Below are 17,568 nucleotides of genomic sequence, written 5' to 3'. Positions count from 1 at the left end.
CAGATATGTGTCCTGGTTCTGTTACTGAGAAACATGGGGCCAGCTGTGTATCACCATTACAGCTTGTGTCAACATGTATACGTTGCATCACATCAATCTTGCACTCAGCAGGAGCGGACAGAGCTATTATGTTAAAAGCCCATTTGCCTGACATATTCTTACTGAAGATGGCCTCTCGCAGGGGAGGGGTCTGATCTGGTGAATATTGATAGGTTCATTGATTGAGTGATTGTCTCGGGTGATTTATCGATTGATTTCGCTTCCAAATGAGCTGCGAGAGAGAGGTGAGCCCAGAGGAAAACAAACCACATTCTCCTTCTAGCTCTGGCTTTACATAATGAGACAACACTGATTTATTTTGGGTACTGCTGCTGTTTTCATTAGGATGTTGTGTGGAGTTGTTTTTGGAGTCCATTTTCAACTGAAACATACAAGAAGTGTTATAGACTGAAATCACAGGAAAGACAAAATACATGCTAAAGGACGTTTTCCCCTCACCTGACTGATCAAAGTCAATCTCATATCTCCTGGTTTTAGGAAGACTTGCGGGGCGTCGTTGGGTAGTTAGGAGTGCATGGACTGTGGATGGGGGAGTGGGATATGTAGATTAATGCAGTGGAAAGCCATCCTTCAAAGTGCTTAGAATAATTAGAGTCAGGCCTCCAACAGAATGGGCATGTCACTGGAGGAAATTGTGTTTTTATTTACTGTGGTGGCTCTTCTCTCTACCTCTTTCTTTCTCTCTCTCTCTCTCTCTCTCTCTCTCTCTCTCTCTCTCTCTCTCTCTCTCTCTCTCTCTCTCTCTCTCTCTCTCTCTCTCTCTCTCTCGTTATAATTCAGGGACGGAGAGTTTCAGAGTGTCTTTAAGGTGCTGTCACTGAACTGGATGCATTTCTCAGATTTGTATCTCTGTACGATGTTTGGGCGCGTGCATTTGTATTCAGGAGCAGATCTGAGTTTGTGTAGGTGTGCATGTACTGTATGTTAATGTTAATGTTCTTTATTGGCATGTGTGTGAGGGTTAATGTTCTTTATTAGCATGGGTGTGAGGGTTAATGTACTTTATTAGCATGTGTGTGAGGGTTAATGTACTTTATTAGCATGTGTGTGAGAGTGAATGTACTTTATTAGCATGTGTGTGAGGGTTAATGTACTTTATTAGCATGTGTGTGAGGGTTAATGTGTGGGTGTGTGTACATGCACAGTATGGGTGTGAATGTGCGCGTGCAATGCATTTGTGTGAATGCATACGTGTGTGTGTGTGTGTGTGCGTGGGCGTGTGCGTGTGTGAAGGCATTTCCCATCTTAGCGGTGGTGTGGGCTTTTTTCGAGGAGGAGAGGGGAGAAAAGCCATTGATAAATTGATCACAGTGAAATTGTGGAGTATTGAGACATGTTCTAAATCCCTCCCCCATCGGTCGGCCTCCCTCCCTCCCACACACACAATGCACCGCGCCACGGCTCTGCTCCAGCATCAATTACTGTGGATTGCGTGGTTGACAGAGTGTAAACCAGGTGCCAGCCCTCAATCCAATTAAAGAGATTTAATTGGGGAAAATAAATGGAGTGTGTCCGGGAAGTGCTGGGTTACCCACACTAAGTCGATTTTTTCCTTCTTTTTGAAAAGTAAGGTATTGTTTATGAAAGACTGAATTGAATCTAATAAAGGCTAGGGGCTATTGGGCTATTGCATTTCCCCACACTGCCTCTACTTCCTCCACAGGTCACTAATGCAAACAATCCAATCTCCCCTCTCTGAAAGGTGTACTGGGCTCTCTAAACAGGATTATTATCTAAAATGGCCCCATCAGGTGTTTCGGCCATACACTGCCAGGTTTTAGATGGTGATTGTAATTCACCTTTGCCAGCCTTTTAGGGATGGATCACTTTAGGAGTGTTTGTAACTTTAAAACAACACCTTTAAACAACACCCAATAGATGAGGACAGCCGACAGTCCCCTTGTCTGTTTTAAATAGCATTATTACTCTAACTACTTCTGTAACCATTGAAGCTATCCATTACGAATGGGGGAGTTTTTTCTCTGTATAACATGAGAATCCTCTGTGGTTATCAGTGTAGTTGTAGCTTGACACTGTGAGTGGAAAGGAGACTGAAGCACCAGCAGCAGCCACAGCTCCATGCAGGAGTTAGCCGAGCTAAAGAGAGGTGTCTAAAGTGGTCAGGTAGCAGCACGCCGTGCAGTGGTCTCTCCTCTTCCTCCTCCATGTCTCTCTCCCCCAATCTGTCCCAGGGGAGGGGGGAGTGAGAGGAGGAGCAGCAGAGCCTTATCCTAGTCTTGGTCTTCTCTTCACGGGACAGGGATGAATAATTCAGCATTGTTAGCTGTCTGCTGCTAACCCATCTACAATGAAACAGTCTTACTGCACATCAATGATTTAGCAGACACCCTTTAGAGGGAATCATATGGAGCTGACAGAGACTCCTTCTCTTCACCAGCTCCCTCCACTACCTCCCTATAATTGGAAAGAGAAAAATCTGGAATGCTGTATCAGGGATCTGGCAGAGCGGTATAGGCATTTAAACAGCCATTCAGCAATGTCAACCTGCAGACGTGTGTCTGGGGAGTGCACCCACTAGTTAGCCCCGAAGAGGGGAGAGAATTTGGGACAAAAGACGTGACAGAGTTTTCAGCAGACACATTTCCTGAGTTGGAAAAGCTGTCTCTGTCTGCGGCCTATTAAACAGTGAAATACATATGTATCTGGAGTGGAAGAGCTCTTCGATTTGAACGTCTTAGATGTGTCTGTAATAGGACCATCCTCGGTTCCCTGATTTGAACCCCTCTTAAAATCCCTTCCAGCCTCCTCTGCGTCTCCATCTCCGTTCTCTCCTTCCCTCACTCCTCTCCTCCCCACTGCATCACACTAACTCTGCACCACGCTCACCTCTTCCCTTTTTCAACATCAGATGAGCAAATCAGCAGACAAGCGATAGTACAAGTTTTCCCAAGCTTTCAAGAATCACCACTATTTCATCACAGATAATCACAGTTAATAACCCTTCTCATTAAGGAGACGAGGATCACGGGTCATTAATATTGTTAATATCTCCTCTCCTTTTCTCCCATCGCCCATTGCCAGAGGGGCTGGAAACAAAAGGAGGACTAAAAAAGAGCTTAGCACGACAGTGATTAACCGATTGGGGTAGATGGACTGTGATGAATCAAAGTTATCTCTCAAATCTTAATAACTGGAATTAGCTGCTGATTAGATGAGCTTGGGCTACAGCGGAGAGCAGTAGGCATGTTCACTTCAAAGAATATGGCCCATGTAAATCTGTCCCTCCCCTCCCCATGCCCTCCGTCGCAGAGCAAAGAGAAACCCACCGAGGCAAAGGGAAACCAAAGAGAAGGATTACAAAGGGAGGAAGAACAGATCTGAGTAAAGGAAGAAAAGAGTTAGACAGTGTAAATGGTGCATTTTACCTGTTTGCTTCCCGGTATTAGGATCTTTCTATTTCTGTGTTTGCTCTCCCTCCTCTCGCTCTCTCTATCTCTCTACAGTAGGAGGTGTCAGTGTCTCAGTGACAGGGTCATAATGAGAGTGACACTCTGTCTCATTTGCATATGTTTTCCATTGTCACAGCGGTCAACGAATGTCATGTTGAGATTCCTGCATGTTTAAGCGCTGGCATTTGTCCCTTATGAGGCACTCTGGCCTCTTATCATAACCCTCAAAGAGAGACCACATCACAATGACACTCAGCTGGTTCCGGACCAAATGTTGGTGTCACTTCATCAGTGTTGAATTACAGTAGAAAAATACTCATTTGCCGGCTAAATTAGATCTAGTGTAGATCAGTGGATCGACACGGTACGAGAATTGATTCACATGTGTATGACCAGAATCAAAATAATGTCCCTGATCAACTGCTCAATCATCAATTTTCATTTCAGATAGGTCTTTATCTCCGTGATCAATGGCAATTTCTAGAAATTGAAGAGTCTTATCAATTTAGAACATGTGTAATAAAAGTATACCAATATCAATCTGTTCATGTAATTTGATACATGAGAAGGACGATTGAGAGGGGGAGAAGACTATCGTGTATCGGACTGAGATTTATTGTAGTACATTTGATCAGGTTAAAAGCAACGCCTGCGGGCTTAGTTGATTTAAAAAACGACACACAGCCCACATGTCTATTTAAATTCCGACAACAAGTCTGGAATAATTAGTCCCTGATGTAAATGCCTGTTACACAACAAAAAGGCAACAACATTGAAAAAGGCAATTATCTGCTTTTATGGTGTGGGGAAAGCATGGCGTGTCTGATCATCTGTAAATTATAGTTGTTTTTAAAGAGCCTGTTGGTTTATTAGGAGCTTTTTAATGCGCCGTTCTCCAGCCCCAGACAGATCAGATCCATGCATGGCTGCTACGGCGGGCGGGTGGGTGAGGAGGAGACAGACAGGTTCATTACATGTCACAGGAGTTCAAAGTGATCCTCTGTCTGCTCTGTTTATTAAGTGGCGCTCCAGTCGTCTCTGAGGTATAGTAACACTTGCTAGTCGCAGCACAGCAGAAGCTAAGAGCAGTCCCATCTCGATCGGCACAGGCTGAGACTCGGAGTGTGGTGTTGTGCGGTGCAGCAGCAATGTAATAAAGAAATCAACAAGGGATAGAGGGAAATTAACTCTCCCTTTAATACCCTGTCCGAGGGTGAAGCCGCGTTCACGTGCTAGTTGGAACTAGGAAACTCTGACATTTCTGACTTGCTAACTGGTTGCAAGTTATACATGTGCTGCGTTCAACCAGTTAGAAAGTTGGACATTTCTGAGTTTCCTAGTTCCGACTAGCATGTGAACACGGCATGAATCACAAATAAGTGCTCCCAATAATTAGGAAAAATCATGTTAGAGGGATTGAAACATAAGTGACATGTGAAAACGATTAAGGCTCTTGAAGAAAAAAAACACGGTGTGCAAAAAATCTCAATTCACTCCAGGGGGCCGAGTGTAGATGCAGTATTTATCTCCATAGAGATGAGAGTTGGCAAGAGAGGAAATATGAAGGGAAATAATAATGCCGTGCCTAGCCTATTTGGATTCCCAAACCTGCTGAAGAGTGGTGTGGAAGAACACTGGGGGTAGCTAGGGGGATGCAAAGGCTTTTCTCAGGTGCTTCAAATCTGCATTAAATTGGGCCGCTGCATCTCCACCTCTCCATGCTCTCTCCCCTCTCTCTCTCACAAAGTTTCGCTGTAATTGGCAGACAATGAGGGGGAAAAGCCAGCCGGTGCGCCCGGAAATCTGCTTCATCACGAGAAACCCAACTGGAGGATTTGTTTGTTGTTGTTGTTTACCTCTGCCTCTGAGTTGGGCTTTTCTGACTGACCTTGAATGGATGGCAGGTGGTTGTAATTAACAGGCTCTCCCTGGCTGGCTGCAGCCTCTGGTGAGATGCTAGCGCTGCTAACACTGCTAACTCTAACGGAGTGTTGGAGCACGATAATATGGCTTTGCCAAATTAAAATGACCTAGCTAGACTCAAGCTTTATTTATGTGTGCCTGTTAAGACAAAACTAATGCCAGTTGCTGGATGTTCAAAATCATCCCAGGCCTGCCTCACTGGCCTGCCTGCCTTTTCTGCCTGTCTGTTTGTTGGAGTTCAATTAGCTGGGTGTCAGTAGCGGGGTTGAAAACAACAAGGGTATTTTATGCGCCTGGCTGGCTGAAAGTCCTTGCTGTGTTTTGTTTGTGTTGCATGCTCTAAGTTGCCCACTGTTGAGCTACGTGACACTCTCCGTTTGTCCCCACTCTGTTTTCTGCTGCAATGGCCCAATGGGATTTGTCACAAGTTGGCCTTCCTCTCAGTGAGGCAGTCATTAAAGTGAGATGAGTGCTTCTCTTCTCTATGTCTTGGAGCTGTGCTGTCGCTAGAAAACACTCCACACTCTCCTTTGGACTCACTGCACTGGATAAGTTCTGAAAACTTGAAACATTTTAAAGGGTTCCTGTCAACATGCTAGTTCAGTAACTAATGTAGGCTACAAAACACAAATATGTGCTGAATTACTCAGAAATGAAAATATTCTCGATATTCACCTGGTATTCTTGTAGCTCAACATCTCAAATGGATCATCTAAAATTGTAACAGGTCTAATGTTGGATCTGGTGACAGATTAACCTGTGTGGTAGAGACCTTTTAAGGTCTTCCTGTCTCTAACAATTGAGTCCGAGCGGCTGACTCGGTGTGTCTGAGTAAAAGCCATAAAGCTGCCCACTCAATCACACATCCATAGCTGATATAATCAGTGGCTCCCATTTGAGTGATTTCCCCCTGGATTCAATGCAACACAATTAGTCGCCTACTGTCTTTAGCCTTAGCTTTGCCCTCTGACCTCCCATGCACAGTACAGGAACTGACACCACTCTGCTGATATGAGTTCTCCCCAGCTACTGTATGTGATCAGCCCATCTCTGCCTGTCCGACTCAGAGAGCAAGTCCCCAGCAACTTTGCTGAAAAGGAGCAGAGATTGTTGGCCACTGGCCAAGAGCTCTACCCATGGTATCCATGGAGATAGAATGGAGCTTCCATCATCAAAGGAGCTAACACCAGTTAGCAGTTACAGTAGCATCTCTCTCCACCTGTCCATTGCCCTGTGTTTCTCTCTATACGATCAGGTCTGGAAGTCCAAGCCATTTGGGCCTGCCCAACCTCCTCACCACCGTGCACCTTAGACAGTGCTGCCTAATGCTGACTGTAAAAACAAAAACTCTGCTACCAAAAGTGATTTCCTTAAGTAAGGGTTTCAATTCAATTTTACACTGGGAGAGTGCTTAAGATTAAAGAGAGTGTTTTTTATTGTGCTCTTCTGTAATAGGGGTGGAGCGGTAAAGGAGAGAGAGATGGAGAGAGAGAGAGGTGGGAGTAAGAGATAGCATGAGCGAGAGAGAGATAGGAGATCGATACAGGCTGGCTGTTTTGTCTGGATTCCTGTATTCCCCTTGGTCCTGTCGATGGAGGAGGGGTTTAGCTAACTCCCACCACCTGGCCTTGTGCGGGGGCGCTGAATTACAACGGAGGGACCTGCTCGCCCATCGTTAACACGCCTGAAGGTGGACGAATGCCGCCTGCCGCCCGGGGCCTGATAACACCACACAAACGACCAGGAGCAGTTTTTCTCCAGCCATAACTTAACGTCTCCCCCTCAGAGCCATGAGAGATGGGAGAGATGGGAACTGTGCCCTGCGCCTGAAAGCTTTATGGTTTATATGGTGTTGGGGTTTTCATCAGGCACTGTGGATTATCATGATGATGCTAAGCCAGCACCAGCTAAAAGGGCGTGTGGTCGCAGAGGGACCAACGCTACTCCTGCTGATTTGCATGGGCCCTTTTTTCTCTCCTAGTTCATTTCTAGTTCAATAACTTGTTTGTCACATACATCAGAGAGAAGGGGAAGATCATACGAGAGCCAGTGTTACTTTGTGTTTCACTAATGAGCCCCGTTCTCTACTCACCCCTCATAGCCCCCCACTCCTTGCTTTTGGTTTGCTGCCCTTTGAAACAGTGCTGTGGTGCTGTATAGTGCAGTACAACACTTTGGTTGCTGTCTCTCTCTCTCTCTCTCTCTCTCTCTCTCTCTCGCTCTCTCTCTCTCGCTCTCTCTCTCTCGCTCTCTCTCTCTCTCGCTCTCCCTCCCAGCTCCAGGTTGTTACCCAGTGTTGTGTGTCACATGGCTCGTTTCAGTCCCATGCCCTTGTTTTATGCTTCAAGAACAATAGGCGTGACACAAATACACTGGTGCTCTGTGCCTCGCCATGTCTAACAGAATGCTTTAATGTAACCTTGATCTCCCTTATGGTGTGAAAACTGTTTCTCATACATGCCTTATTGTCATCTGGACTCAAGCTTTCTCTCCAAACTGATTTGTTGATGTTAGACCACTATGTGAAAGGTCTCAGCTGCTGCTGTGCCATGAGAACCTTCCGTTTTTTAGGTAGCTAACCACCCCCCTTCCTTGAAATGGGTGCTTAAAAGTAAAAAATTGCCGACATCAAGAGTCGCCTTGAATAAGGATGCCCTGCAATGCAAGTGGGTTATATAACGCCATGACTAGAGGGAGAGGAAAAGTAGAGCACAGGGGGAGAGATTTAAAAAGTTTCAGCACGAAGAGAGAGGGAAGAAAGAGACGGGGGGAACGAGAGGGGAGGTAAGGAGAGAGAGATGGAGGTAGGCAGGGTAGGTGAGGTCAGGGAGGAGTTTAGGGCGCAGGCCTTGAGACTGTGGCCTCTATGGAACCTGGTCAATCCTCCTCATCTCTCAAGGCTGAAGGGCCTTTCTTTTTTCATTTAGATAATGGAGGCATTTCCTTAATTGGCCAAGTGGTTTGGACTGTGGTTTGTTTGGCAACACATCAGTGTAGCATTGTTTCCAAAACATTTACAGCGCTGTGCTGCACGGCTCCAATCCCTCATTAAAGCACAGGCCTCCTCTCCTCTCCTCCAGCCCAACTAGCTACGGCTGTCTGTGGAAGCCTGCCTGCAACATGGAGGCCAAACAGCAATGCACACAAGTGAGAAAAAAGGAATAAAAAGCATTTATCTCTCCTCTTTCTCCATCCCTAGCCAGTTAAGGCTTGTAAAGGAAGAGACAGAAACTTCTCTATCTGTTTACTGTTATTGTTTTTCCCCTTACCCATAAGCCTCTTTGTCTTCTCTTATCGGAGGAGTTATGCGTTCAGCTCGTGTGATCTGTATCTTCAAATTTGATTGAGGATATTTGGTGGGAATGTGTTATTGGATTCTGCCGTTATTGTCTCACCTTTTTTAAAACACAATTGTGGGTTTTTTAATGTAGAGGTCTGGTATCTGTTCCAGCAGGGCTCAGTGTAGTGGAACAATAAGACATGCTCTCCTGTAGTCCTATCATTGCTCTGCTTAACAATGTGCACCAGCATGAGAGAAGGGGTTTGCAAAGTGCCTGCCACGTCTCTACCAGCCATCTATCACTTAAGTCACTCAGGAGCACAGAGACAGAACAAGACAAGTAGGACAAAATGAGAGAGGTATATGAGTGAGGGGCTGAGAAAGAAGAGCCAAGGACAGGACAGATATATCAAGTAAGATGCAGGTAGTAGATGTTCAAAGAAGAAAAGTGGAACACAGAAAGGAATCGGCTGCTCCTATAACCGACCTGTCATTTGAATCAACGGCTCTAATCAAAATTGTATCAATTAATTGATCTTTCCTCTTGCGCTCTGCCATGAGTGCAATTGAGTTTCCCCCTCGCTCCTGCCCCACCACCAGAGAACCATGCTCTACACCATAGACTGTTCATTAATAATGATCAAGGAATCCTCTAATCTGGGGGTGAAATATGATATGATAGCTATTTCCCTGAGATACTTAGTTTGCAGGACAACTCTTCATCTCCCCAGCTACTTCCAAAGCACTGGGGAAACCAGCATGGCTTTCATGCTGCGTTGTTCTCTTGTACTACTAACAACGTACTCCGCTGTTCTAACAATGGAACTTTAATCACGAGTGATGTGGAACAATGAATGTAACTCTGTCTTCTCCTCTTTGTCTTAACAGGGTAACCAAGAGGCCACCAACCCCCCAGAAGCCATGGCCCAGCCGTACACCCCTGCCCAGTACCCGCCTCCTCCACAGAATGGCATCCCGGCCGAGTTTGCAGCGCCCCACCCCCTCCCCACACAGGACTACACTGGGCAGAGCAGGGTGCCCGAGCACACCATGACTCTCTACACTCCCACACAGACGCACAGTGAGCCCCCCGGCACCGACAACAACACGCCCGCCATCACCGCCAACACGACTGTACCGGTCAGTACCGCTCAACAACACAATACACACCTGGCATTATCTTAAATTAGGTCGATGACCGGAGGTGTTTAAGGAACCTTCGCCTTAAAACAATTAACAGTAGGATTGTTAATAAAGGCTTGGAAGCAGGAATACCGCAAGTGATGGAATATTACATTTTACGGTCATAAGGTTGTGCAACGGCTCGTTAGGTTAGGTAACGTTAACGTTACACAACTACCCAGAGTGTTCAAGGGTGCAGGAGTAGACTTTGATGTCAGAAAATACATAAAGATGTCAAAGCGTGGAGCTGATTCTGCGTGAGTTGGCGTTGATTTAACTTAATTGTAAACGCTGTGGCGAAATGAAAGTGCATTTTTGAGAAGCTCTCTGGAAAACGTGGAAACCTGAGGTGTTTTATTTATTTCCGCCAATGAGATTCAACATGCTGTACACATTAATCATTTAGTCTCTGTGAAAGGGGTACAAGCCCTCCCCCTGATCCATTTGGTTTTGGAGTTAGTGGAAAGGATAGGAGGGAAAGATGCACTCTATGCCTGCAGGGGCCTGGGCTAGGCCAGCCAAAAGCCCTGCCTAATTGGTCAAATTAGCTAATTAGCTGTAAATGTATATAAACCTCTGAGAATGTCCCTCAACATATTGCACTGCCTCCTGAGGAGCATCCGCTAAGCCAGGGTTATCCACAGACACTTTCTCAGAGTTAAATATGGGGAATTCAGCATACAGCTATTATTCCATAGTAAGATATGTCAAATTCAGCATACTACACCGCTATTTCTCCACAGTAAAATATGTTGAATTCAGCATATTACATCGCAATTTTCCCATGTAGTTAAAACATCTTGAAGTACGTGGTATTTTTTCAGAATTTGATATGTCAAATACCGAATATTACACAGATACTTTCCATAGTTAAATATATAAAATTCTACATATGACAGCTAGTTTTTGTCATAGTTCAATATGTTGAGTTCAGTATATTCAGCAGCCTATACTTTGGACAAATAGGACAGCGCAAACACTATAGCAATGTGAGCCCACTAGGTAGGCTTTGACATGTGGTTTAAATGAAGTGAAAATATACATAATATATTTCATATATAAAATATGCCATAACCTGGGATTCACCCTTTCTAGAGGTGGTCGAGGATCAGAGAGGAGGGTTTAGCGGAAGTCTGTTCTCCCTCTCTCTAACTCCTGATAAAAAGAGAAAATCTGACTTCAGTCCAGCCTTTCTTCCTTTCCTCCCTCTCTTCCTCTCCTCCTCTCACATGAAAACACTTGCTGGGAGAGGTCAGCTGGGGGTCAAGGCTGCCCCCCTGAGGGATTCAAGTCACCCATAAAAAATATCATTAACAACTCCATTTTCCTAGCCATAGAAACACTGAAGCACCATGGATAATGGGTGGAAAAAGCAGCTGTAATGTCCAGGTACAGATACAGCAAGGCCATGTTTATAACTGTGGCATTGCTCTGTAATGAAATCATGTTTGATTTGAAGATGTGTGTGACTCCGTCGTCATGGCTGACTCTTAATGGCAGCTACGCAGATACACTGAAGTGTGTTCAGTGAGTAAGGAGAGACTTTGCAGGAGGTTCCACTCCCCTGCTCAGAACCCTGCCGTATCACTGCCTCTCATTCCCCCACACCACTCACTCCTCCGCCTTCCGTGCTCTCGCCATTTTATATTTGATTTCATTTCATCTGTCCGCCCGCTGTGAAGAAAGCCAAGTGACGTGGCCATGGAGAGATGAGAGGCGGCCCTGCTTTCCTTCACGGCTCCCTTCCTCTCTCTCACTATCTTTCTTCCTCTCCCTTTCCCTCCCCTTCTTTTCCCCACTCTCTCTTTCTCTCTACCCCTCTCTCTCTCCTTCTCTCTCCATCTCTCCCTGCCAGTGAGGAGAGAGGGATCAGATTATAGGGCTGTAAACAGAGTGGCTGGCTAATCCCTGGGGCGGCTGGTGTAGGGGAGCGCTCCCCACCGCTGTGCACCCCCCCCCCCCTGCTGCTCCGCGCTGCGCTCCCCTGCTTTAATGACAGACCCAGCCTGTTTGCTTTGGGTGCCACAGAAGGGCGCGGGTGTCTTTGATTAGGACACCCTGCAGAAACACAGATTGGGGTAGCAGATCAGCACTCACTGGGCTCCCACTCCTCAGTGCTTTACTCTGCCTGTCTCAGAAAACGTATAGACTTTAAAAGAGTCATGAAGAGAAGAGAATGAAATGTATGGATTCTGTGTGAATTCCCGGCGGAGGGTTGGCAGTGTGTGTTTAATGAGAGATCGCCTCTCTTCTCTGTCCTCATCTTTCCAGTCAGTCCTGCTCTACTCCAGGGAGGTGTTGTTGTCCAGACTCAGACCTCTGGGGCCTGCTGTGTGACTCCCATGTTCAAACGACACTCACATGAAAGAGGGTGACTTGAGGATAGAAAGAGGCAGCCAAACTTTCTCCAAATCCTCAGAGAGAGAGAGAATGGGACTGTAGTAGAGGGCTGCCAGCAAGTTCTGTTTCAAAAAAGCGGAGCTCGTTATCTAGCAAGCGCCATTCAAATAGTCAGAGGTTGGGTTTGGATTTCATGAGTAATCATTATTTTTATTCAGATAACAAATTAAGGCAGTGTCGTTTGGACTGCACTCAATTCCAGATTTCTCAAAGTCTGTGTCAGCTGCATGAGGACTATCCAAAGTGGATTCTGGGAGCTTGTGATAACACAGACACATGGGCTATACATATGCAGACACACATACAATTCAAGCACATGGAAGAGCACGCACACTCACTCAGACGATCTCTCTTAGAGAGATTTTGCGATTCGCAAGAGATTCTAGCAGCCTATGGCTCTCTGGGCCTGGATGATGAGTATATATAGGACCCAGTTAAAGGGAATGTCTGTGTTATCTAAATGAATAGCAGGCCAGGGGAGGGAGGGAGGGAGGAGGGGAGGGATGGAGGACGGGCTCTACTCTACCTCTCTCTCACCCCCTGCTATTTCAGGTGACCGAAGAAGGGATGCGTTTGCAGCTTCTTTATAGAAGAGGAAACAAACAATGGAGGATTGGGTGGTGGGGGGGGGGGGTGAATTAAAGGAAGGCATTATAATTATTGTGAGCGACGACTCGGTATCCCCCCCACTTAATCGGATGTAATCTACCTGCTTGGCAGCGTTCCAATCAGATAGTTTCAATTATGTGCTTGTAATACCACTGAGAGGAGGGGGGATGTGCTGAGCACAGCACTTTGCAAGTGATTTGCAAATAACGGCGAGGGAGTCTGTTAGAGGAATGAGTGAACAGGAAGCAGGGTGGGTGACTCGCCACCTGAGATGACAGCTAGGCTTGGCGGGGGCGGTAGCGGCAGGCAGCGGGTGGCGGATGACGCCAGGGGTTGCATCATCCTCCCCCCAGCAGCCTCCCTCGCCATGACTGTGACAGCAGCCGCCGGGACGGTAAAGTGCCACTGAACGTGGTCTCCTATGGCAGGAGTATTAAACCGTGATTCAAGGTATTGCAGGGGGTCCGTGGAAATATATATTTTTTAATTAAGTGGATTTTTCCCCCCAATGTTTTTATGAATATCGCTAGCAACAACAGAATAAATACATTTTAAATTACATACAAGAAGTAGAACAGATGAGAATATCACATTTCTAATGATGTCAACATTATTCTTCAACTCCTAATATTGAGCAAATTACACTCATTGGAGCCAATTACACTCATTGGAGTATCTGACATAGGCTTTGAAAAAGCACCCGTGAATAGGCTACCAGTGCGGCAAGTGCCGCTGGCTGCTGGTAAGCTTTCTTGTCTTGGGCTTTCATCTTTGCCAACACATGGCTAACCTTTGTTTAACCAGCTAAACAACTGCTCTTAGCGTAAATGTGTTTGGAGTTACCTTTCTAGCTAATAGGCTATGTTAGAGTTTTTGATTTGATTTGATTTATTAGGATCCCCATTAGCCGACGGCAATTGCGACAACTAGTCTTACTGGGGTCCGACACATAACGAAAAATACTTTACAGACAAAATACTTTACAAGTTACATACATTTAAAAACAACATGTAGTGTGCGTGTGTGTGCATCTATCAGTTACACATACAGTGGGGAAAGAAAGTATTTAGTCAGCCACCAATTGTGCAAGTTCTCCCACTTAAAAAGATGAGAGAGGCCTGTAATTTTCATTATAGGTACACGTCAACTATGACAGACAAATTGAGAAAAAAAAATCCAGAAAATCACATTGTAGGATTTTTAATGAATTTATTTGCAAATTATGGTGGAAAATAAGTATTTGGTCACCTACAAACAAGCAAGATTTCTGGCTCTCACAAACCTGTAACTTCTTGTTTAAGAGGCTCCTCTGTCCCCCACACGTTACCTGTATTAATGGCACCTGTTTGAACTTGTTATCAGTATAAAAGACACCTGTCCACAACCTCAAACAGTCACACTCCAAACTCCACTATGGCCAAGACCAAAGAACTGTCAAAGGACACCATAAACAAAATTGTAGACCTGCACCAGGCTGGGAAGACTGAATCTGCAATAGGTAAGCAGCTTGGTTTGAAGAAATCAACTGTGGGAGCAATTATTAGGAAATGGAAGACATACAAGACCACTGATAATCTCCCTCGATCTGGGGCTCCACGAAAGATCTCACCCTGTGGGGTCAAAATGATCGCAAGAACGGTGAGCAAAAATCCCAGAACAACACGGGGGGACCTAGTGAATGTCCTGCAGAGAGCTGGGACCAAAGTAACAAAGCCTACCATCAGTAACACACTATGCCGCCAGGGACTCAAATCCTGCAGTGCAAGACGTGTCCCCCTGCTTAAGCCAGTACATGTCCAGGCCCTTCTGAAGTTTGCTAGAGTGCATTTGGATTATCCAGAAGAGGATTGGGAGAATGTCATATGGTCAGATGAAACCAAAATAGAACTTTTTGGTAAAAACTCAACTTGTCGTGTTTGGAGGACAAAGAATGCTGAGTTGCATCCAAAGAACACCATACCTACTGTGGAGCATGGGGGTGGAAACATCATGCTTTGGGGCTGTTTTTCTGCAAAGGGACCAGGACGACTGATCCGTGTAAATGAAAGAATGAATGGGGCCATGTATCGTGAGATTTTGAGTGAAAACCTCCTTCCATCAGCAAGGGCATTGAAGATGAAACGTGGCTGGGTCTTTCAGCATGACAATGATCCCAAACACACCGCCCGGGCAACGAAGGAGTGGCTTCGTAAGAAGCATTTCAAGGTCCTGGAGTGGCCTAGCCAGTCTCCAGATCTCAACCCCATAGAAAATCTTTGGAGGGAGTTGAAAGTCTGTGTTGCCCAGCGACAGCCCCAAAACATCACTGCTCTAGAGGAGATCTGCATGGAGGAATGGGCCAAAACACCAGCAACAGTGTGTGAAAACCTTGTGAAGACTTACAGAAAACGTTTGACCTGTGTCATTGCCAACAAAGGGTATATAACAAAGTATTGAGAAACGTTTGTTATTGACCAAATACTTATTTTCCACCATAATTTGCAAATAAATTCATAAAAAATCCTACAATGTGATTTTCTGGAATTTTTTTCCTCATTTTGTCTGTTATAGTTGACGTGTACCTATGATGAAAATTACAGGCCTCTCTCATCTTTTTAAGTGGGAGAACTTGCACAATTGGTGGCTGACTAAATACTTTTTTTCCCCACTGTACATGTCAGTATATACACACAACAAGTTTACACACAAGAGTTTACACTTCCTCTTCCAATTATAATGTGGGGAGGTCAAAAAAATGAAAAACTATCTACCAAATCTATTCATTTTAAATGTTGATAACTTTTCCTTGCCTTTATCATTCACCGGATGATAAGACAAAACGTGAAAAAAATGTATTTCCTAGCGAATGATGGGGTCCCTGGGTCGCCAGTTGCCTGGGAAGGGGTCCCTGGGCAAGAAAAGGTTGTAGACCCCTGTCCTATGGTAATACGCATGTCATTATTTTACACTGAAACCATCTCACCTTCTCCCAACCAGCCCGGATCCGGATTATCCCTCAGGAGGAGCAATGGAGATACAATGGCGCTAAACTCACTAACAGAGACACAGAGATAGCTATAGGTGGATGAGTGTCAGTCGTATTTGTATTTACCCTCTAGTCAGTATGGAAGAAGTGTGTGAAGTAAAAGGGAATCTGGAGGTTTGCTAACACACAGCTAGAGGACCCCATGATAAGAAGCCAGTAGCCAAGCTGGAGGACAGGACAGTGAGTCAGTCGTTGTGTAGTCTGGTAACATACGGTAAAGGTCGAGAGTGTCATGTGTGACCGATGAAACAGATTGACCCGTGGTCCCTAATGCCTTATCACCCTCCACAGTAGTCGGGCATCTGTCTGCCGTGTGTCACCCTGGGACCCAACATGGCTACTCAGGCTATTAACCTCTAGCACAGGAGGACATGGAACACTGAAGACCCCCTTCCTCCCTCCTCCCTTTTCACTCTGTCACCCACTACTCTACCAGCCTGATACTGGAGCTAGCTAGCCCAGCTCACCCCTCCACTACTCCACCAGTCTGATACTGGAGCTAGCTAGCTAGCCCAGCTCACCCCTCCACTACTCCACCAGTCTGATACTGGAGCTAGCTAGCTAGCCCAGCTCACCCCTCCACTACTCTATCAGCCTGATACTGGAGCTAGCTAGCCCAGCTCACCCCTCCACTACTCCACCAGTCTGATACTGGAGCTAGCTAGCTAGCCCAGCTCACCCCTCCACTACTCTATCAGCCTGATACTGGAGCTAGCTAGCCCAGCTCACCCCTCCACTACTCCACCAGTCTGATACTGGAGCTAGCTAGCTAGCCCAGCTCACCCCTCCACTACTCCACCAGCCTGATACTGGAGCTAGCTAGCTAGCCCAGCTCACCCCTCCACTACCCAACCAGCCTGATACTGGAGCTAGCTAGCCCAGCTCACCCCTCCACTACCCAACCAGCCTGATACTGGAGCTAGCTAGCCCAGCTCACCCCTCCACTACTCCATCAGTCTGATACTGGAGCTAGCTAGCTAGCCCAGCTCACCCCTCCACTACTCCACCAGCCTGATACTGGAGCTAGCTAGCTAGCCCAGCTCACCCCTCTACTACTCTACCAGCCTGATACTGGAGCTAGCTAGCCCAGCTCACCCCTCCACTACCCAACCAGCCTGATACTGGAGCTAGCTAGCCCAGCTCACCCCTCCACTACTCCACCAGTCTGATACTGGAGCTAGCTAGCTAGCCCAGCTCACCCCTCCACTACTCCACCAGCCTGATACTGGAGCTAGCTAGCCCAGCTCACCCCTCCACTACCCAACCAGCCTGATACTGGAGCTAGCTAGCCCAGCTCACCCCTCCACTACTCCACCAGTCTGATACTGGAGCTAGCTAGCTAGCCCAGCTCACCCCTCCACTACTCCACCAGCCTGATACTGGAGCTAGCTAGCCCAGCTCACCCCTCCACTACTCTACCAGCCTGATACTGGAGCTAGCTAGCCCAGCTCACCCCTCCACTGGCTCCTGTGCCCTTCTCCACATGATAACCTCTAAACATCACTAAACATCACTGAACATCACTGAACACAGGACTTTCAGACCTGCCATCACCACCGTGCCCTACCTGGATGGCTGGAGGGGAGACTAAGTGGGACCTTGAATCAAACAACTGTCAGTGTTAACAATGTATGTCACCATCTCCGAATGGGCCATAAAAGCAAATAAATGAGGGCCAT

The 17,568-nt window shown here is 46.3% G+C and overlaps 1 protein-coding gene across 2 annotated transcripts in view; it reads left to right on the top strand.

Moving 5' to 3' along the window:
• rbfox3a (RNA binding fox-1 homolog 3a) overlaps window positions 1-17,568 on the top strand; it is a gene marked incomplete at both ends in the record, with an annotated part of 188,694 nt that overhangs the window by 145,703 nt on the left and 25,423 nt on the right. Inside the window, one exon of one of the 2 annotated variants that reach the window (XM_084172321.1) lies at window positions 9,562-9,813. In XM_084172321.1, coding sequence (XP_084028447.1) covers window positions 9,562-9,813 — 252 coding nt within the window. Of the gene's footprint in view, window positions 1-9,561; window positions 9,818-17,568 lie in introns of both variants that reach the window. The other variant, XM_084172320.1, reaches the window with a different exon arrangement.

The sequence above is a fragment of the Coregonus lavaretus genome (assembly GCF_964263955.1).
Source record: "Coregonus lavaretus genome assembly, chromosome: 2".
NCBI lineage: Eukaryota > Metazoa > Chordata > Actinopteri > Salmoniformes > Salmonidae > Coregonus > Coregonus lavaretus.
Note: the sequence above shows the minus strand (reverse complement) of the source record. Positions and strands in the feature narration are given on the sequence as shown.